The sequence below is a fragment of the Anolis carolinensis genome, chromosome 1 (genome assembly GCF_035594765.1).
Source record: "Anolis carolinensis isolate JA03-04 chromosome 1, rAnoCar3.1.pri, whole genome shotgun sequence".
Taxonomy (NCBI): Eukaryota; Metazoa; Chordata; class Lepidosauria; order Squamata; family Dactyloidae; genus Anolis; species Anolis carolinensis.
The window spans coordinates 350,400,284-350,416,903 of NC_085841.1; the positions used below are offsets into that span (position 1 = coordinate 350,400,284).

General features: G+C 39.7%; 1 protein-coding gene across 3 annotated transcripts in view; it reads left to right on the forward strand.

Moving 5' to 3' along the window:
* tnfaip2 (TNF alpha induced protein 2) overlaps window positions 1-16,620 on the forward strand; it is a 39,811-nt gene that overhangs the window by 18,699 nt on the left and 4,492 nt on the right. For all 3 annotated transcript variants that reach the window (XM_062968516.1, XM_062968517.1, XM_008115738.2), the window contains exons 3-10: window positions 2,977-3,619; window positions 5,741-5,855; window positions 7,742-7,864; window positions 8,295-8,395; window positions 8,491-8,589; window positions 8,984-9,110; window positions 10,237-10,359; window positions 14,277-14,432. In XM_062968516.1, the coding sequence (XP_062824586.1) occupies window positions 2,977-3,619; window positions 5,741-5,855; window positions 7,742-7,864; window positions 8,295-8,395; window positions 8,491-8,589; window positions 8,984-9,110; window positions 10,237-10,359; window positions 14,277-14,432 (1,487 nt within the window). The remainder of the gene's footprint in view (window positions 1-2,976; window positions 3,620-5,740; window positions 5,856-7,741; window positions 7,865-8,294; window positions 8,396-8,490; window positions 8,590-8,983; window positions 9,111-10,236; window positions 10,360-14,276; window positions 14,433-16,620) is intronic.

Sequence of the window (16,620 nt, forward strand, 5' to 3'; positions counted from 1 at the left end):
TCTCGTCTGCAAACTTGATGATCGTGCCTTCTAACCCTTCGTCTAAGTCATTAATAAAGATGTTGAACAGAACCGGGCCCAGGACGGAGCCCTGCGGCACTCCACTTGTCACTTCTTTCCATGATGAAGACGATGCATTGGTGAGCACCCTTTGGGTTCGTTCGCTTAGCCAATTACAGATCCACCTAACCGTAGTTTTGTCTAGCCCACATTTTACTAGTTTGTTTGCCAGAAGGTCGTGGGGGACTTTGTCGAAGGCCTTACTGAAATCCAGGTACGCTACATCCACGGCATTCCCTGTATCGACCCAACTCGTAACTCTATCGAAAAAAGAGATCAGATTAGTCTGGCATGACTTGTTTTTGGTAAATCTGTGTTGACTATTAGCAATGACCGCATTTGTTTCTAAGTGTTCGCAGACCACTTCCTTAATGATCTTTTCCAGAATTTTGCCTGGTATTGATGTGAGGCTGACCGGACGGTAATTGTTTGGGTCGTTCTTTTTTCCCTTCTTGAAGATAGGGACCACATTCGCCCTCCTCCAATCTGCTGGGACTTCTCCCGTTCTCCAAGAACTCTCGAAGATAATTGCCAGTGGTTCTGAAATAACTTCCGCTAGTTCCTTCAGTATTCTTGGATGTAGCTGGTCTGGCCCTGGGGACTTGAATTCGTTTAGAGTGGCCAGGTGTTCCTGGACAACTTGTTTCCCTATTTGGGGTTGGATTTCCCCCAATCCTTCGTCCATTCCATGTTGCTGAGGTTGAAGATGGCTTTCTTTTTGTGAGAAGACCGAGGCAAAGAAGGCATTAAGTAGTTCTGCCTTTTCCCTGTCCCCTGTCGCCATCACCCCATCTTCTCCTTGCAATGGCCCTATCGCCTCCCTTTTCTTCCTTTTTCTACCAACGTAAGCAAAAAAGCCTTTTTTGTTGTTTTTTATGTCCCTGGCAAGCCTGAGCTCATTTTGCGCTTTAGCCTTGCGAACCTTTTCCCTACAGGTGTTGGCTATATGTTTGAATTCTTCTTTGGTGATTTCTCCCCTTTTCCACTTCTTGTGCATGTCACTTTTGAGCTTTAGCTCAGTTAGAAGTTCTTTGGACATCCATTCTGGCTTCTTTGCACTTGTCTTATTTTTCTTCTTTGTTGGCACTGTTTGCATTTGTGCCTTGAGTATTTCACTTTTGAAAAACTCCCATCCATCCTTAACTCCCTTGTTTTTTAATATCGGCGTCCATGGAATGCCGCTCAGTAATTCCTTCATTTTTTGGAAGTCAGCTCTCTTAAAGTCCAGAAAGAAATAAACATAATTAAAATAACACTGAGATACATAAAACAATATCATATCATATCATAAATTATATCCATGTAACACATGTTCAAGCCCTGGTTCACACTTTCAAACACACACACACACCCTTGGTGCCATTTAGCATTTATCTTTCATTTGTCAACCATTTTCAGTTTTTGACAGTGCCCTGATCATTAACCTGCTGAATAAATTAGAGAGAACTGTAATACAAATGACTTCAGTGTCACATTGTCATTCCACTATATGTTTCCACGTGTCCATCAGCAGTCAGTGTTGTGGCAACAAGGCAGAAGAAGTGCACAATATCATATACGTAATCAGGCCATAGGGCAAACCGCGTGCTTGTTTTCAGGAAGAAGAAAGGACATGAAAGGAGTGATCATTTGTAGTAGCATTTTGTTCTCCTCGGATATATTCTCCTTGCAGTTAGAACCAGGGTTATAGCATTAAAGTCTCAGACATGGTTCATAATTTGAAAATAAGGCTGCCTCACTATGAAAGAAAATGCCGGCATAATTGGAGTGTTGAGCTAAGACACTGGAAGACCAGGTTTCAAATCTCTATTCAACCATGGAAACCAGTTGAGCAAGTGAGAAGAACTGAAATTCTCTTAGTTTAAGAAGAAGGCAAGAGTAAACCCATTCCAAATCAATCTTGCCAGGAGAAACTTTTGATAGCTTCATCTTAGCGTCATGTAAAATTGGAAACAACTTAAAGGCACATAGCAATACTGTGAACACTAAGTGCTCTTCCACACTGCTCCTTTATCCCAGGATCCGATCTCAGATTATCTTTTTATCCCAGGTTATCTGGCAGTGGGGACTCATATTCCAGATTAATGCAGAGGGATAAATCCTGGAATAAAGGGCATTGTGGAAGGGCCCTAACGCCCAGCCACAAGCTCCTAATGTGTTATTGGTAAAAGAGCAGACTGCACATGATTTCACACTATGTGAAAGACTTCATAACCTTCCTTCTTCTATGAAGGGCAATTTATGCAACAACAACAAAAAACTCTTCCTTCTGCATTTGAGTCACTGAAATCTCAAGGAACCAGTTGACTTTTTAATGTGTAGTAAGACAACCAATTTCATAGTTATATTAGTTTTGAAACAGGAACCAAGAAAGGAAACACCTGTTGGTGTGGTTCACAACTTTGATCATTGTGCACTAGGGCTGTAGGTTCAAAGCCACACCTTCTTCATGTGGGAAACCAGTTTAAAAGTTTATCAGAGTTGGATTGTTAAAGAATGTTGAAGTTGAGTTTGAGTCACCATTCATGTAGAAGAACCTAGCCAGCCAGATAACCATTGATAAGGAATCTTTTGCATGTTTATTCCACTTGAGGAAAATTGCACTAATACGTTAAATGGGAAGGAACAGTCTAGGAATTGTGCCATAGTCCAGTATTCTGGACACAATATTCAGACCAAAGCAAGACAGAACAGCACTGTTGCATCCTAGAATTTCATTGCCTATTTTGGCCACTGCATCCTACTGTTGATTTATGTTTAGTTTGTCTGTTTTACTACTGTAATAATATATTTTAAAATGATGCTTAAAATGTGAGCTGCTTTGAGAATTATTGTGCTGCAAATGTGAGATATATAGTGAATGAATCAACATCTGAATTAAAAGAAATTCTATTATGGCCTTCTTTTTTCCACCAGCTGACCAAATCAGATTGCTAATTCAGGAGCAAAAATTCATGGAAGCCAGTCAACATCTCCTAGTCATGGAAAGAGGAGCTAATGGTGGTGACTCAGAGGGTAAAACTGAGGAGGAAAAGATGGATGATTGGAATGAAATCGAAGACCTGCTTGGGCTTTTGAAGCAAGAAGTCCTGACCATTGTACGGTGTTCCATCAGCATTGCACAATCTCAGCCAGAATTGCTGCGGAATGCAGTGAGAGCCATCGTAGACCAAGTGAAGGAAGATGAGAAATCAGCGTCAGAAGAAAAGTCACCGGAGAAAACTGTCTGTTCCCGACCCAGAAAATGGAAAGAGGACTGGAGGAATTCAGTCCAAGTATCTGTAAACAAGCGAATGGAAGTCCCCCCATTTGATGGGAATGCTAAACTCTCTACCACAGCTAACAGTTTCCTTCACATGGGGAACACAATGAAAAAGGATCTTATCACAGTGGTGCAAAATATTAAACCTCATTACCCTGAGCATTTTCAAGTGTGTAGCACTTATGCCGAGTTTTACTACAACTGTTTCTCTTCTCAGCTGGAGACTATTGCTCAGTTTGAACTAGGGAAAAAGGACACTTATCTTCTCCTCTCCTGGGTGCAGAACTTTTATCCAAAGTAAGTAGTCACTTGTCCTCATCTGTATACTACTGTAAGTCTTGTCTGGATCATTGTACTGTGAAATTGCAATATTAGGGCCCTTCCAGACAGGCCCAAAACGTGGGACCTATCTTGCTTTTTTAGCAGAGACAGCCTCCAGTATAAGTGAATTAATGTGGAGTAACCCAGGTTTTACCCGTTCACTCTGCATTAATTAAACACCTCAACAAATCTGGGCCTTACTAAAAAGCCCAGGTTTGCTGAAGTGCTGGGCCTATGGGGAATTACTACCGGTACTGCTTCCACATCCCCAGGGATGAGTCCCTACAGCCATATCGCTTCCTTGGGCTCCCAGATGCCCAGAGGAGTGGGATGGCACCCACCTCCTCCCTTCCAGCCCCCCATTTTGGCCCCATAACTTACCAGACAGGCTTCCCTGCAGCCCAGGCCTCTCCCTACAGTCTTCCTGCTGTGATAAAATGGAGTGCCAGGAGGTAGGGCAGAGAGATTTCCCAGGAGAACTGTAGGGAGACACCTATACTGTTGGCAAGCCTGCCTGCTAAATTTTGGGGGCCCAAATGAGGGCCTGGGGTGGCTGGATGCCATCCCGGATTAACCTTTGGTTGATCCAGGATGGTATCTGGCCACCCGCTGGGGGAAAGCCTGGGGTTTGGGTGAGGGGTTGGGACTCAAATCCAGGAGAAAGCGGGTTATTTTAACCCACCTCCTCCTGGATTTAGCATAGTGTAGAAGGGGCCTCAGTTGACCAAGGGCCAACTGAGCTGCCACTTAGATCAGCCAGAGATTTGATGAATCCAAACCTCTACCAGCCAAGGAATGCTGGAAATTATTTAGGACCACCTTCATCTTGATCTAACTTTGTGCCAACATTGAAGCTGTGTCCCAGGGGTTAAGGAGGTTTGGATCTGGTGTAACTCAGCTCCTTATCACCCACCTTTTCTCTGCTTAGTCAGAAGAGCAGATAACAAAATTGGATTCTGCCAAGAGAACAGCATTCCTGAGTTCGGAATGCAGTCTTTTATATGTTTAGTTCACACAGTCTTATGGTTTTTAATGTTAGCCACTTTGAGTCTCCTTAGTCAGATAAAAGCAGGGTATAAATACTAATGACAACAACAACCCACAAACTGACGCAGAAGTGAAGCACAGTACACTTCAGCTTAAAATGCTATATTTGCATTAGGATGCCATAGCATAAATATCCTAAAGTGAAATTACATATTTATTATGGTACACGGTCCTTATCTTAAAAGGAAACATTGTGCATGTGAATCCACAGCCCAGTGTGCATGCATTTGCAGTTTGCACCTTATGTACCCATGATTCTGTATGCACACTTGCATGCCTTATGACATAAGATACACAACTTCACTCCTACAGCCTTGAATGAAGTACAGACTTCACCTCCATAGATAAAATATACTAATAGGATTTTGGCCAATAGATAATAATGAGCAAGAATGACAAATAGTTTGCTACGTTCCAGTGGTCAGTGCAGAGCTGTTCTGCTGATTGCTCTGCCTAACACTGCAGCAATACCTGGTAGTGAAAATAATTCTTCCTATTTTGATTCAAAGGGAAATCATTAAGAAAAGCCTGGCAGCAACATGAAGGCATGGCTAATTTCATGGCACCTGAACACAAGTTTGCCACACTTGGGTGACTTTTTAACAAGCAAACACTAGCAGGATATGAAGATATTATTCAAAGGGAAGCATTTTTCCCATTGACTTTAAAACATCCATACTTACAGTTTCCTTTACTTGAACTCAAATGTTCTATCAGATTTCATGCCTTTCATTTAGTTATCTTAAAAATTCTTTTTAAATCCTTTTCCTGCCAGTTTCAGCAGCTAAGACAAAACACTGTACTTAAATTCCCACAAGAACATGCCAATATCAACTATGCGTTTTAAGGCTGCGAACAGGCCAGAGGTGTAAAATCCCAAGTATGAAATCTGGGTGGTTTTCATTCTGGATCCAAGTATTTTTGTGGTTTTACAGCTAGTCTTATTACACATCTGGTTTCTATTGGAAACTCTGGGAAACTGGAATAGCTGAGGTAGTTGGAATTGGCCATCTTGAACAGAATTGTAATCTTCTTTTTTGGCCTTTTCAGTCAAATCAAACATAACCCTGATTTAGGGAAAGAGCTGGAAGGAGCCAATCTTGGAAGCCTTTTACCACCGAGACAGATCAAACAACTCGAAGCTACATACCTGGCTAACGAAGTGGTAAGAGACTTATTTGTTCTTTACACCAGAACTTTATAATGTGTTCAGTCAGATTCACATACACATTTATACTGACTACCTCATAACACGGGCCGCCAGAATTGCCAAGTGTCATGGCGAATTCGGCAACCATCATTGGGGGGCATGGGAAACCCGTCATCCCATGCCCTGCATCACCCAACAGGCTCCATGGATCATCTATATTATTATTATTATTATTATTATTATTTATACCCCGCCCCATCTCCCCGAGGGGACTTGGGGCGGCTTACATGGGGCCAAGCCCAGGCAACAAGCAATATAAAATTCAACAATAAAAACAAATCATAAACAAATAAAATCACATATACCAATAAACAATAAGCACACTTTGATAAAATCCTGGGTTGGCTCCTAAAAGGGGTAGTGGGCCAGAAAAGGGCTCAACCGGCGTATGCCACCGGAAAAAGCTTTGTCATTAAATATCCAGTATTTAATCAATATGGCTGGTGTTTCTTCCCCTTTATAAAAATACAGATTTTAGTAAAGATCTTTAGGTTGCAAAACAAAAATTCCTATAGAAGAAAGAAGGATTTTAGGGTGTGAGATGATATTTTGCAAGCTCACAGGGAACTCCACCCATTCCAACAAAAGACTGTTGTTTATGACAAGAGATTGTTTGCATAGCCACCTAGTCTCCTAAACACATAGAAGCTTCTCACAAATGAGCCTGGAAGAATGTCGAAAGGCTAGCAACTACTGATTCTCTCTCCCTCAGACATTCACTAGTAGTAACTGGGCGAGCAGGATTTCTGAACTAGTATTTCAAATGTTTGCCTTAAAAACTTCCAAGGAACTTGAATCAAATCATAACAGAGAGAGAGAAAAGAAGTAAAAGAAACAAAATAGAAAAACGTACAGTAGAGTCTCACTTATCCAACATAAACGGGCCGGCAGAACGTTGAATGAGCGAATATGTTGGATAATAAGGAGAAATTAAGGAGAAGTCTATTAAACATCCAATTAAGTTATGATTTTACAAATTAAGCACCAAAACATCATGTTATACAACAAATTTGACAGAAAAAGTAGTTCAATGCGCAGTGATGCTATGTAGTAATTACTGTATTTACGAATTTAGCACCAAAATATCACGATGTATTGAAAACATTGACTACAAAAATGTGTTGGATAATCCAGAATGCTGGATAAGCGAATGTTGGATAAGTGAGACTCTACTGTAGATGATAAAATAGCAAAAAATAAAAAATATGAATTTAAAAACATTTGTGACTTGACAAGTAATTTAATCAAATTAGCACAGGGCAAGAAACTGTGAAGGGGATGTTGTCGAAATGGATGTCTCCCTTCACTGGCAAAATAAACTACTTGTTTGTCTAAACCTTAAAGTGAAACCAGATGGACTGTTTCAGGTAACAGCAGGTGCTACAAATATTGAATCATAGTGGGTGTAGACAACTGTGACGAGACACATTCAGATTATGTTACTGTAACTGTAAATGACAACACTGATCCACCAGATTCTTCAAACAGACTTCTATTTGCATTACAATGATTTTAATGTACCATATAAACTCATGTATAAGTCAACCTCATGTATAAATCGGGGCTTGTTTGGTGGCCCAAACTATGGATTTTGATCTGGCCCGTGGATAAGTTGAGAGATATTCTGCAAAGAGGGTCACCACAATGGAGAAAGTTGAGGGGTCTGGTGCTTCTTTTAGGTTCTCCCAGGATGAACCTAACTTGCCTTTCCCTACTCTGGTCCTAAATGGTTTTCTTTCTTGGATAAGATTTCTAGACTTATGCATACATATATACATGAGTATATATAGTAATTTCAGCTGCTAATCTATGCTTTGGGGTTTTCTCCTTGCCCTGTAAAGGATTCTCTAAAACGCTGGTTGACTCAGTGCCTGAAAGTAGAAGCCTTGAGGTGGACGGAAGGAATGGAACCAGTTAAACTGCATGGTTATTTTCACAGTGAACTGTCAATCGATGTCATACAGGTAATAAAATATGCTTTTACATAGCTTGCCTACCATCCAGTTTCTTTTGAATTTTATTTATTTTATATTTTGCTCTATTTTTTCTGGCTGTTTGACTTTGGTTTAATTTCTCTTTTAATGTGCAAATATATGTATTTCTGCATATTCAAAGCAAAATATAAATATGCATACATTCTTTTTGTATTGGAAAACTACTACTTTGTAGATTTGACTTCCAAACTGATATACTGTAAAGCAAAGCTTGGTAAAGTTATAGCTGTGAGATCCAAGGATCTGTGTTTTTGTTTTTGTTTTTAAGGTACTTTTTTCAGTCTCTGAACTCAACCACTTCAGTTTGCTATTAGAGGCAATTCTAGAGGCAATAATGGAATTATGAGTCTTGGGTTCTTGGGCGATATAATGCTGATCCTTTTACATTTTTGTGTTTTAGGCCATCCATGGAGCACAAAAGCGTGCTGAGGAAATTACCCTGGAACTGGGCAAAAACATTTCACACTTACTTATGTCTGAATTCTCAACTTTTCTGCAAAGGTAAGGCAACAAGTTGTTGAATTTCCTATTATGGCAAGCTCTGACTGTTGGATGAATGTATGAATTATTCTTACTACTTCTTTCTCTCCTCCTAGCTACAAGAAAGAGCTTGACAGTTTCATTAAGGAAAACAAGCAGCAACCTTACTTTGAGGCAACCATCATTGCAAACATTAACAACTCCTTGAGTTTTTGGTAAGGATAATATTGACTTTTTTCAATACAAGTATTCAAAAAGTCAAATAATATGGTTCTAAGTACCCAAAAAAGCATTTGGAGTGAGAGAGAAAAACTGGAGTCTCTCTCTGACATCTGAAGCAAACAACATAGAGCCTAGTGACACTTTATCATATTTTTATGATACTTTTCTTTAAAATAATTTTTCCTGATGAAGAATCCAATACACATCAAAACATTGTATCTTCTAGTTGGTTCAGTAAAGATATCGCTACATTGGATCTGGGCAATAATTTGTATCATTTTCCATTTTAGCATTGCAGACATTTGTGAGTTGAGTGTAAAAGGCATTTTAAACAAAATTATACAACAAAACTGCAATGTCTTTTCTGGTTTTTTTCACCCACTTCAGGACTCATGCTAAAGAAAGCACAACATCAGCACAGGATTACATCAAAACAAAGATTTTCACCACACTTAACGAAATCCAGAATATTGGGTTCACGGTGCTCCTTCAAGGCTTGTTTCAGCAACTAGAGGTAATCTTCCCAATGTGCCAACTATTTCTGTTCAAAACATTTTGCTGCCTGAGATAAAAGCTAAGTTGCAGTAATACCAACTTCCCTGTTATATTCCTTGAACCCACCTCTGTTGGAAAATGTAACCTGTCTAACTATCCATAGTCTACTGTGAAGAACTTGCAGTGGGTCAAGTAACATACATCTCTATGTGCGGAATTATGCATTGATTGTGTTATGCCATCTTTGTGTTGAATGGCACAACTCAACTGAGACACAACATGTGAAATGGCATATACAACGATACATGCATACACATCTGTGCACAATGCACATGCATAGAATCATAGAGTTGGAGAGGGTTTCATGGATCTTTACATTTAATGCAGGATCTTTAGCTAAAACATCCCTAGGAGGTATGTGTCCCTTTCTGAAGATGTCCAGAGAAGGAAGCCCAACCAAGTAATTAAATGCATTGCCAAACTCTTCTTATTGTCAAGATTCCCCATTGCCGTCAATTAGCCGTATCTTCCCAAATCTTTTGGCTGCCTAGCCATAAACAGATTTTTCTATTAGCCAATTTCCTGAAAATTGATCTGGATACCAAAATTCTGATACCCAAAAGGGATCGCCCTCCAGCCAAATTGCACAAGCCTAATTTCCAGCTTATTCATGCCTTAGGCCAGAGGACAGAGCTGAGTCTACATAGCAACCATTGCAGAGTGGGCATGTGGGCATTGCCGCATTTTTTCATGTCAGGAGTGACTTGAGAAACTGCAAATCACTTCTGGTGTGAAAGAATTGGCCGTCTGCCAGGACGTTGCACAGGGGATGCCCGGATGTTTGATGTTTTACCATCCTTGTGGGAGGTTTCTCTCATGTCCTGACTGGAGCTGGAACTGACAAAGGGAGCTCATCCTTGCTCTCCCTGGGTTGTATTCAAACCGGCAACCTTCAGGTCAGCAACCCAACCTTCGAGTCGGCAGTCTCCCAGCAGAAGGGTTTAATCCATTGCGCCACTGGGGGCTCCATTGCCGTGTTTACTGTCATTAAGTTCCTATGGATGTTCAGTTGAAATCTAGTCTCTTGATTTAAATTCATTAGATCTGGTCTAATCTGTTTAATAATTTTACAAAACTTTTTTCAGCCTCTTTTTAAAACATTTACCCAGAAGAAGTGGATTTCCTGCGATGATGTTATGGATGAGATCATAGCAACCACAAGCCGCTACATTTCTACATTCAGAACTCTCAAGGACCCGCTTTATCAGGTGAGCTGAATCCATGCCCTTTAAGGCTTCCTTGGCGTGGGCACATGTGCAGAATCCAAAGACCCAATTATCACCCCGTGCCTTTATAGTGGACTGTATTGCGTGCCATCTTCAGCTTGAAAATTAACATGGAATCAACCTGAAGTCATTTCCGGTCTTGGTTTTGTGGTCTGGGCAGGAGGAGAGGTTGCTCAGAAGTGTGTATATATAAAAGAGATTCCACCTAAATATTTGGAAGAACTTCCTAATAGTAAGAGCTGTTCAGCAGTGGAATACATCTCCTTGAAGTGCAGTGGAGCCTCTTGAAGATTTTTAAATAGACACATGGCCATCCAGCCTCTGTTTAAAATCATCCAAAGAAGGAGACTCCACCACACTCCAGGGCAGAATATTCCATTGCCAAAGATCTGTTATCATCAGGAAATTCTTTTTATTATTTAAGTGGAGTCTATTTACTTGTAGTTTGAATCCTTGTTCTGTGTCTTAGTCTTTGGAGCAGAAGCTCTGGTGGAATTCTGGCACCCTAAGACTAGAGAAAGATAGTTTGTTTATAAGAGAATTGAAATGAAATGGTGTCTGTCTCTATAGTAATAGTTGATGCATGTACGTGCACATATCTACACTTTCCCTCTGTCTTGACCCCTTGAAAAACAGGTTCCACTTGTGTTTGCAATATTAACAAAAAATACATACCCTGACCACAAGGGTGTATTCATCACGTACATACCCATTTTCTGAGATAGCTAGTCTTTTTCAGCAACTGAAGGATAACTAACCACAGGGATTGAGAGCCATGATTCAGAAAAGTAACTTTTCCCAGCTCTGGCTCCAGTTTGGGGGCAGGTCAAAGGTCAAGAATGTTAGGTTGGATGAGGATGGGGTGTAATATTTGTGAATGTCGTAGTGCACGCAACAGCTCATAATCTCTCATTATATGTTCTTGAGTTTCGATGCTGAGTTTCATGACGTCAAAGATCTAAACCATCTGTTTATTTAACACCCTGCCTTTCTCTGAAGTTGGGGACTAAGGCATTTAGTGCCTTGCTGTGTTGTGTCAATCAGTCCTTATTCTGTTACCTGATGATTGCCTTGCACCACCCTTTTGCTGAATGCCAACATTGTGTAACTGAATGTGTGTCTACCCATGTGTTTTCTTGGTGTCCCAATGTGCAATGGGGAATACAGTACAGTAGAGTCTCACTTATCCAACATAAACGGGCCGGCAGAACATTGGATAAGTGAATATGTTGGATAATAAAGAGAGATTAAGGAGAAGCCTATTAAACATCAAATTAGGTTATGATTTTACAAATTAAGCACCAAAACATCATGTTATACAACAAATTTGACAGAAAAAGTAGTTCAATAGGCAGTAATGCTATGTAGTAATTACTGTATTTACGAATTTAGCACCAAAATATCACAATGTATTGAAAACATTGATTACAAAAATGCGTTGGATAATCCAGAATGTTGGATAAGCGAATGTTGGATAAGTGAGACTCTACTGTATCTGTTAGTGAAATCCCAATAAATAAAGTAGTGCATTGACACTTTTTTGCACCATTCAAGAATGCACAGCTATGCAACTAGGATCCTGTTGTTTAGTCACAACTGCTCAAATCACCAAATCACCCACGGATTCACTCAGCATATGAATAAATCAAATTGATCTTCTCAACTGAGACTAACAATAGAATGTAGACCTACTGATGTAACTTTATTTAACAGTGAACTGAAAACAGCCATTGCACAACAGCCGAAAAAATTCAACTGTATGTGTAAGAGAATTTACAGTTGTATGTCGCCAACAGGATTCTAGTCTAGATTTTCAGCAAAAGGTCATACCTGACAATGTGAGGAAAATAAGATTAAGTAGACGTGTTTATTTTTACTGAATGGGGGTGCATCTGCACTGTAGAATTAATGCAGTTTGATACCACTTTAAATGAATGGCTTGATGCTATGGAATCATGGGAGTTGTAGTTTTACAAGGTCTTTAACTACAAAGCCCAGCATTCCATAGTATTGGGCCACAACAGATACAGTGGTGTTAAACTGCATTAATTATACGCTGTAGGTATATCACTAGATTTTCTCCTGAACTTCTGGTTTGACTCAACATCTCTTTCTTGGCTTCCCAAACCACTAGAGACAAATTATCTTTCATCTCCATCTGTTTTTCTTGGTTTTTGAGTTTCAAAGTCTAAGCAAGGGCTGGGCTGAATCTTTATGACTGCCCTTTCAGTAATGCCACCGGAGCCGTATCTTTTCCTTTGAAAGCCTACTACTTTGTGCTTGTTCCAAAAAAAAGCCTATGTAAATTCACAAGTGAAGGGCCGTTTGTTTGAATTTCCTTCTTTTGTATTCTTAAAATAATCCAGCAAGCTAATTAGATTACTTATGTGATTTAACTGGTGAGAAATAGGAACTTGCTCATGGGGCAAATTTATTGTTTCTGTCTGACATTTCTCATTGCTGATGATCATAATTGCCATAATCCTCTTAATGTTGATTATTATTTTTTCACTTCCCAAACAATATGCCATCTTATGATTCATCGGGCTTTCCTAACTTTTATCTTGATGTGAGGTAGCTATGATGAGGCAGATCTCATATGCCTTGTCAGTATCCAGGAAGGTCACCTTGGAGCTCCAATCAGGAGTTTCCCAGCACACTCAAGAAAAAATGCTGATGAATCAAAATTTGAAAGAAATGCAGCCTGTCTGCTCTGTAGAATGAGAGCCATGAACACTCTGTACACTGCCATATAATTGTCAGCAAGTCCAGAACTTTCCATCAGTCCTCATGGGATGACATAGGCTGGATCTACACTGCCCTATGAACCAGGATCTAATCCCAGATTATATGATTTGAACTGGATTATATGAGTCTACACTGCCAGACAATCTGGAATAAGAAGATAATCTCGTATAAGCAGATAATCTGGGATCAGATCCTGGGATATAGGGCAGTGTGGAAGGGGCTATACTTTTTCACCAACCTGTGCATTTCAGACATAGGTTTAGGTTATCTCTCAGGCATCAAACTGGTCATCTGTTACTTTCTTCTGAGTGAGTGACTTATTCTATCACAGTTCCAGTAAAGAACAAGACTAGCTGCTTTTAACTACCATAAAATCAACTTTGACTTATGGTAACCCTTTGAACAAGAGACTTCCAAGTCTTGCATATTCAGTTCTTTCAAACTCAGGGCCATGACTTCCTTGACAGAGTCCCTATGGAATGCAGTTTTCCTCTTTTCCTCCTGCCTTATAGGCCCCTTCTACACTGCCATATACAATCCAGATTATCTACTTTGAACTGGACTAGATGACAGTGTAGATTCATATGATCCAGTTCTATGTGTGTTCAGTCTGCATTATATGAGTCTGCACATACAGACAAAATTGTCATACAAGGCATTTCATTACCACTTCATGGAACATTAGACTGTTTAGAATAGAGGATAGATCAGGAACTATATTTACTTGATTAAATTTTCAACAAGAAAACTTTCCTAAATTCCCTTGAAAATAAATATGCAACAAACTAGTCACTTAATACTACAAGGATTTATCTTGAAGCTGAAGTTGGCACATTTCTACTGACTGTGACTTCAACTCCACCCAAAATTGCTCCCAACTTCCACTCTGACTCCATTACTTCAGAGCTCTGGCTTGTCTGACCTTGTCTGCTACCCCAAAACATTATCCTAAAAGAATAACCTTTTCAAGGAGAAAGATTATTTGATCTCCGTCTAGTTTCAAGATTATCTTGCTATAGAAACCACTTTGTAGTAACATGTTAGGAAAGTCTTTAAGCTGGCATTTTTACAACTCTGATGTGTGTGTTTTTTCTCTCCCTTTCCCCGTCATTTGATCTGTGAGGATTAACTGCTTGCTTCTTTTGCTACAGGCTGTCATGGAAAAAATACACCTTCACCTGGTCCGAGAACACATTACAAGGCTTCTGAAAAAGAAAGTCAGCTTGAGGTCACCAGAGCAGCAAATCACTTTGTCTGATTTGGTCCAGAAAAATGCTTTCACTCTGCAAACGTTTTGCATACTGAACGTAAGTCTGATTTCTCACCACTGATTTATTGACATTTGGAAAAAATATGCCTGCATGTTCCATTGGGGTGCTATGAAGCATTTCTGTATGCAATGTGCTGTGACTCTGTGCATATTCCGGTAATTGAGAAGTTAAAGCGAAACACTTACATTGTTGCCTCATGGATTTAGGGCCAACGTGGTGTAGTGGTTTGAGCCTTGGACTATGACTCTGGAGACTAGGGCTGGATTCTTCACTCAGTCATGGAAACCTATTGGGTGATCTTGGGCAGGACACACACCATGAGCCCCGTAATGAGTTACTCCTTACTGTTTCCATAAGTTGAAGGCACAAATAAATAACAGTCTTAACTTAATGCTATAGAGTAAGTGAATTATATGCTGAAGCGTCCTGGTTCAATCCTTGGCATCTCCAGTTGAAAAGATCAAGTACAAGCTGGTTTGAAGGATTCTTTTCTGTTGGTTATGACAGACAGTACAAGCTGTAAGAACAAATTGATTATTCTTTGTCTGAAATGCTTAGGACCAGAAGTTTCCATGTCTAGGAATGGCTGTATTCTCATATACATACATAATGAGATATCTTAGAGATGGGACCCAAGTCTTAACACAGAATTCATTTATATTTCATGTACATCTTACACACCTAGCCTAAAGGTAATTTCACACAATATTTTAATAATGTTGTGCATGAAAGAAAGCTTGTGGACACTGAACCCATCAGAAAACAAAGGTGTCCTATCTCAGCTACCCATGTAGACAATTTTGGATTTTATAGTATTTCAAGATTCCCAATAAGGGATGGTTAGAATTATAAGGCAACATCCTGAATAAATGCACAAGTGTGGTTGTTAAAATAGCCAAAATACTGTCCATACACAAGGAAAAATCAAAAGAATTCCAAGTTCTGTGGAAGTACAAAAAAGATGTTTAGGGAAGAAAACTTTGCATGGGTAGTAGTTTTCCAAACAATAGTCTCATGAGGACTCAGTCTACTGTATGTGGACATCAGTAGTGAGAAGCATGAATCATATTCAGAAAGGAACTAAACAGTCATCTAGTCCAACCCACAGTTAAAGCATTTCCAGTCTAAAGCCATCAAACCTGATCTTAAATAACTTTCAGTAAAGGAAATTCCATCGCCTTCCATTGGAAAGAGAACTGGAAACCTAGGAGTGAAAGAAGAATGGGGTGGTGTAGCTGAAATCCTGAAGAGCAGTTTAGCATAGGACAACATTTTGATTGCAAATGTTCCCTTTCCAGACTCAATGGAATAACATAAATCCTGTAGTTCCAAGGAGACTTAACTTCATAGAGCGTGTCCCACAAAGGCCAAGGAATTTTCCTTGCACAACACAGATATGTCCTCGCATTCAAACATGTTATGAAAAGGCCAAACCTTTGTGGCTTCTTCGTGGGTTTTCATGAACTAAGAATGAACTCGGAAAACCCACTCAGCATTACTCTGTGGTGAAAGATTGCTAATGAAAAGCAAACTGTCTTGAAGGCTGTTGCAAATGAAATCATGAAAAATATTTTAGAAGACCAACAGATATTGTAGAACTACACCAAACTCTGTCATAAACTGCCATAGACTACCCGTCTAGATCCAGAGCATGGAAAAGTGTTTTATTTGGACACCAGCACCAGATTTCTTACAGCCATTGTGGCTACCAGACTGTGCCTTGTTTTGTATAACATTGTTTAGTCCAGAAGTGGAAGATGAAACCCTTCCAGATATTTTAGATTACGTGTCCCATAACCCACCACTGGTTATGCTGGCTAAGGTATAGGATAGAAGTTATAAGCAAAAAACCCTACAATTTTTGAGATTGTTGGGTGTTGCTCTGGGACTTTGAGAGACCAGGATTCAAATCCCCAGTCATCTATGGAAAGTTGGAAACCAACTGGATCACTCTGAGGTGTCTTCTTTACTGCCATATAATCCAGATAATTTAATCAGATAGTCCACCTTATTTGACCTGGATTATATGACTCTACACTGCCATATAATCAATTTCAAAGCAGATAATCTGGATTTTATATGTCAGTGTAGAAGGGGCCTTAGCAAGTCATATACTCTGAGCCACAAAGCAAATAAATTTTGCCAAATAATTCGTTCACTGTAGGTCAAAAATGAATTGAAAGCATCCATCAAGAAGAACAACAAATCCAAAAACATCTAGGAA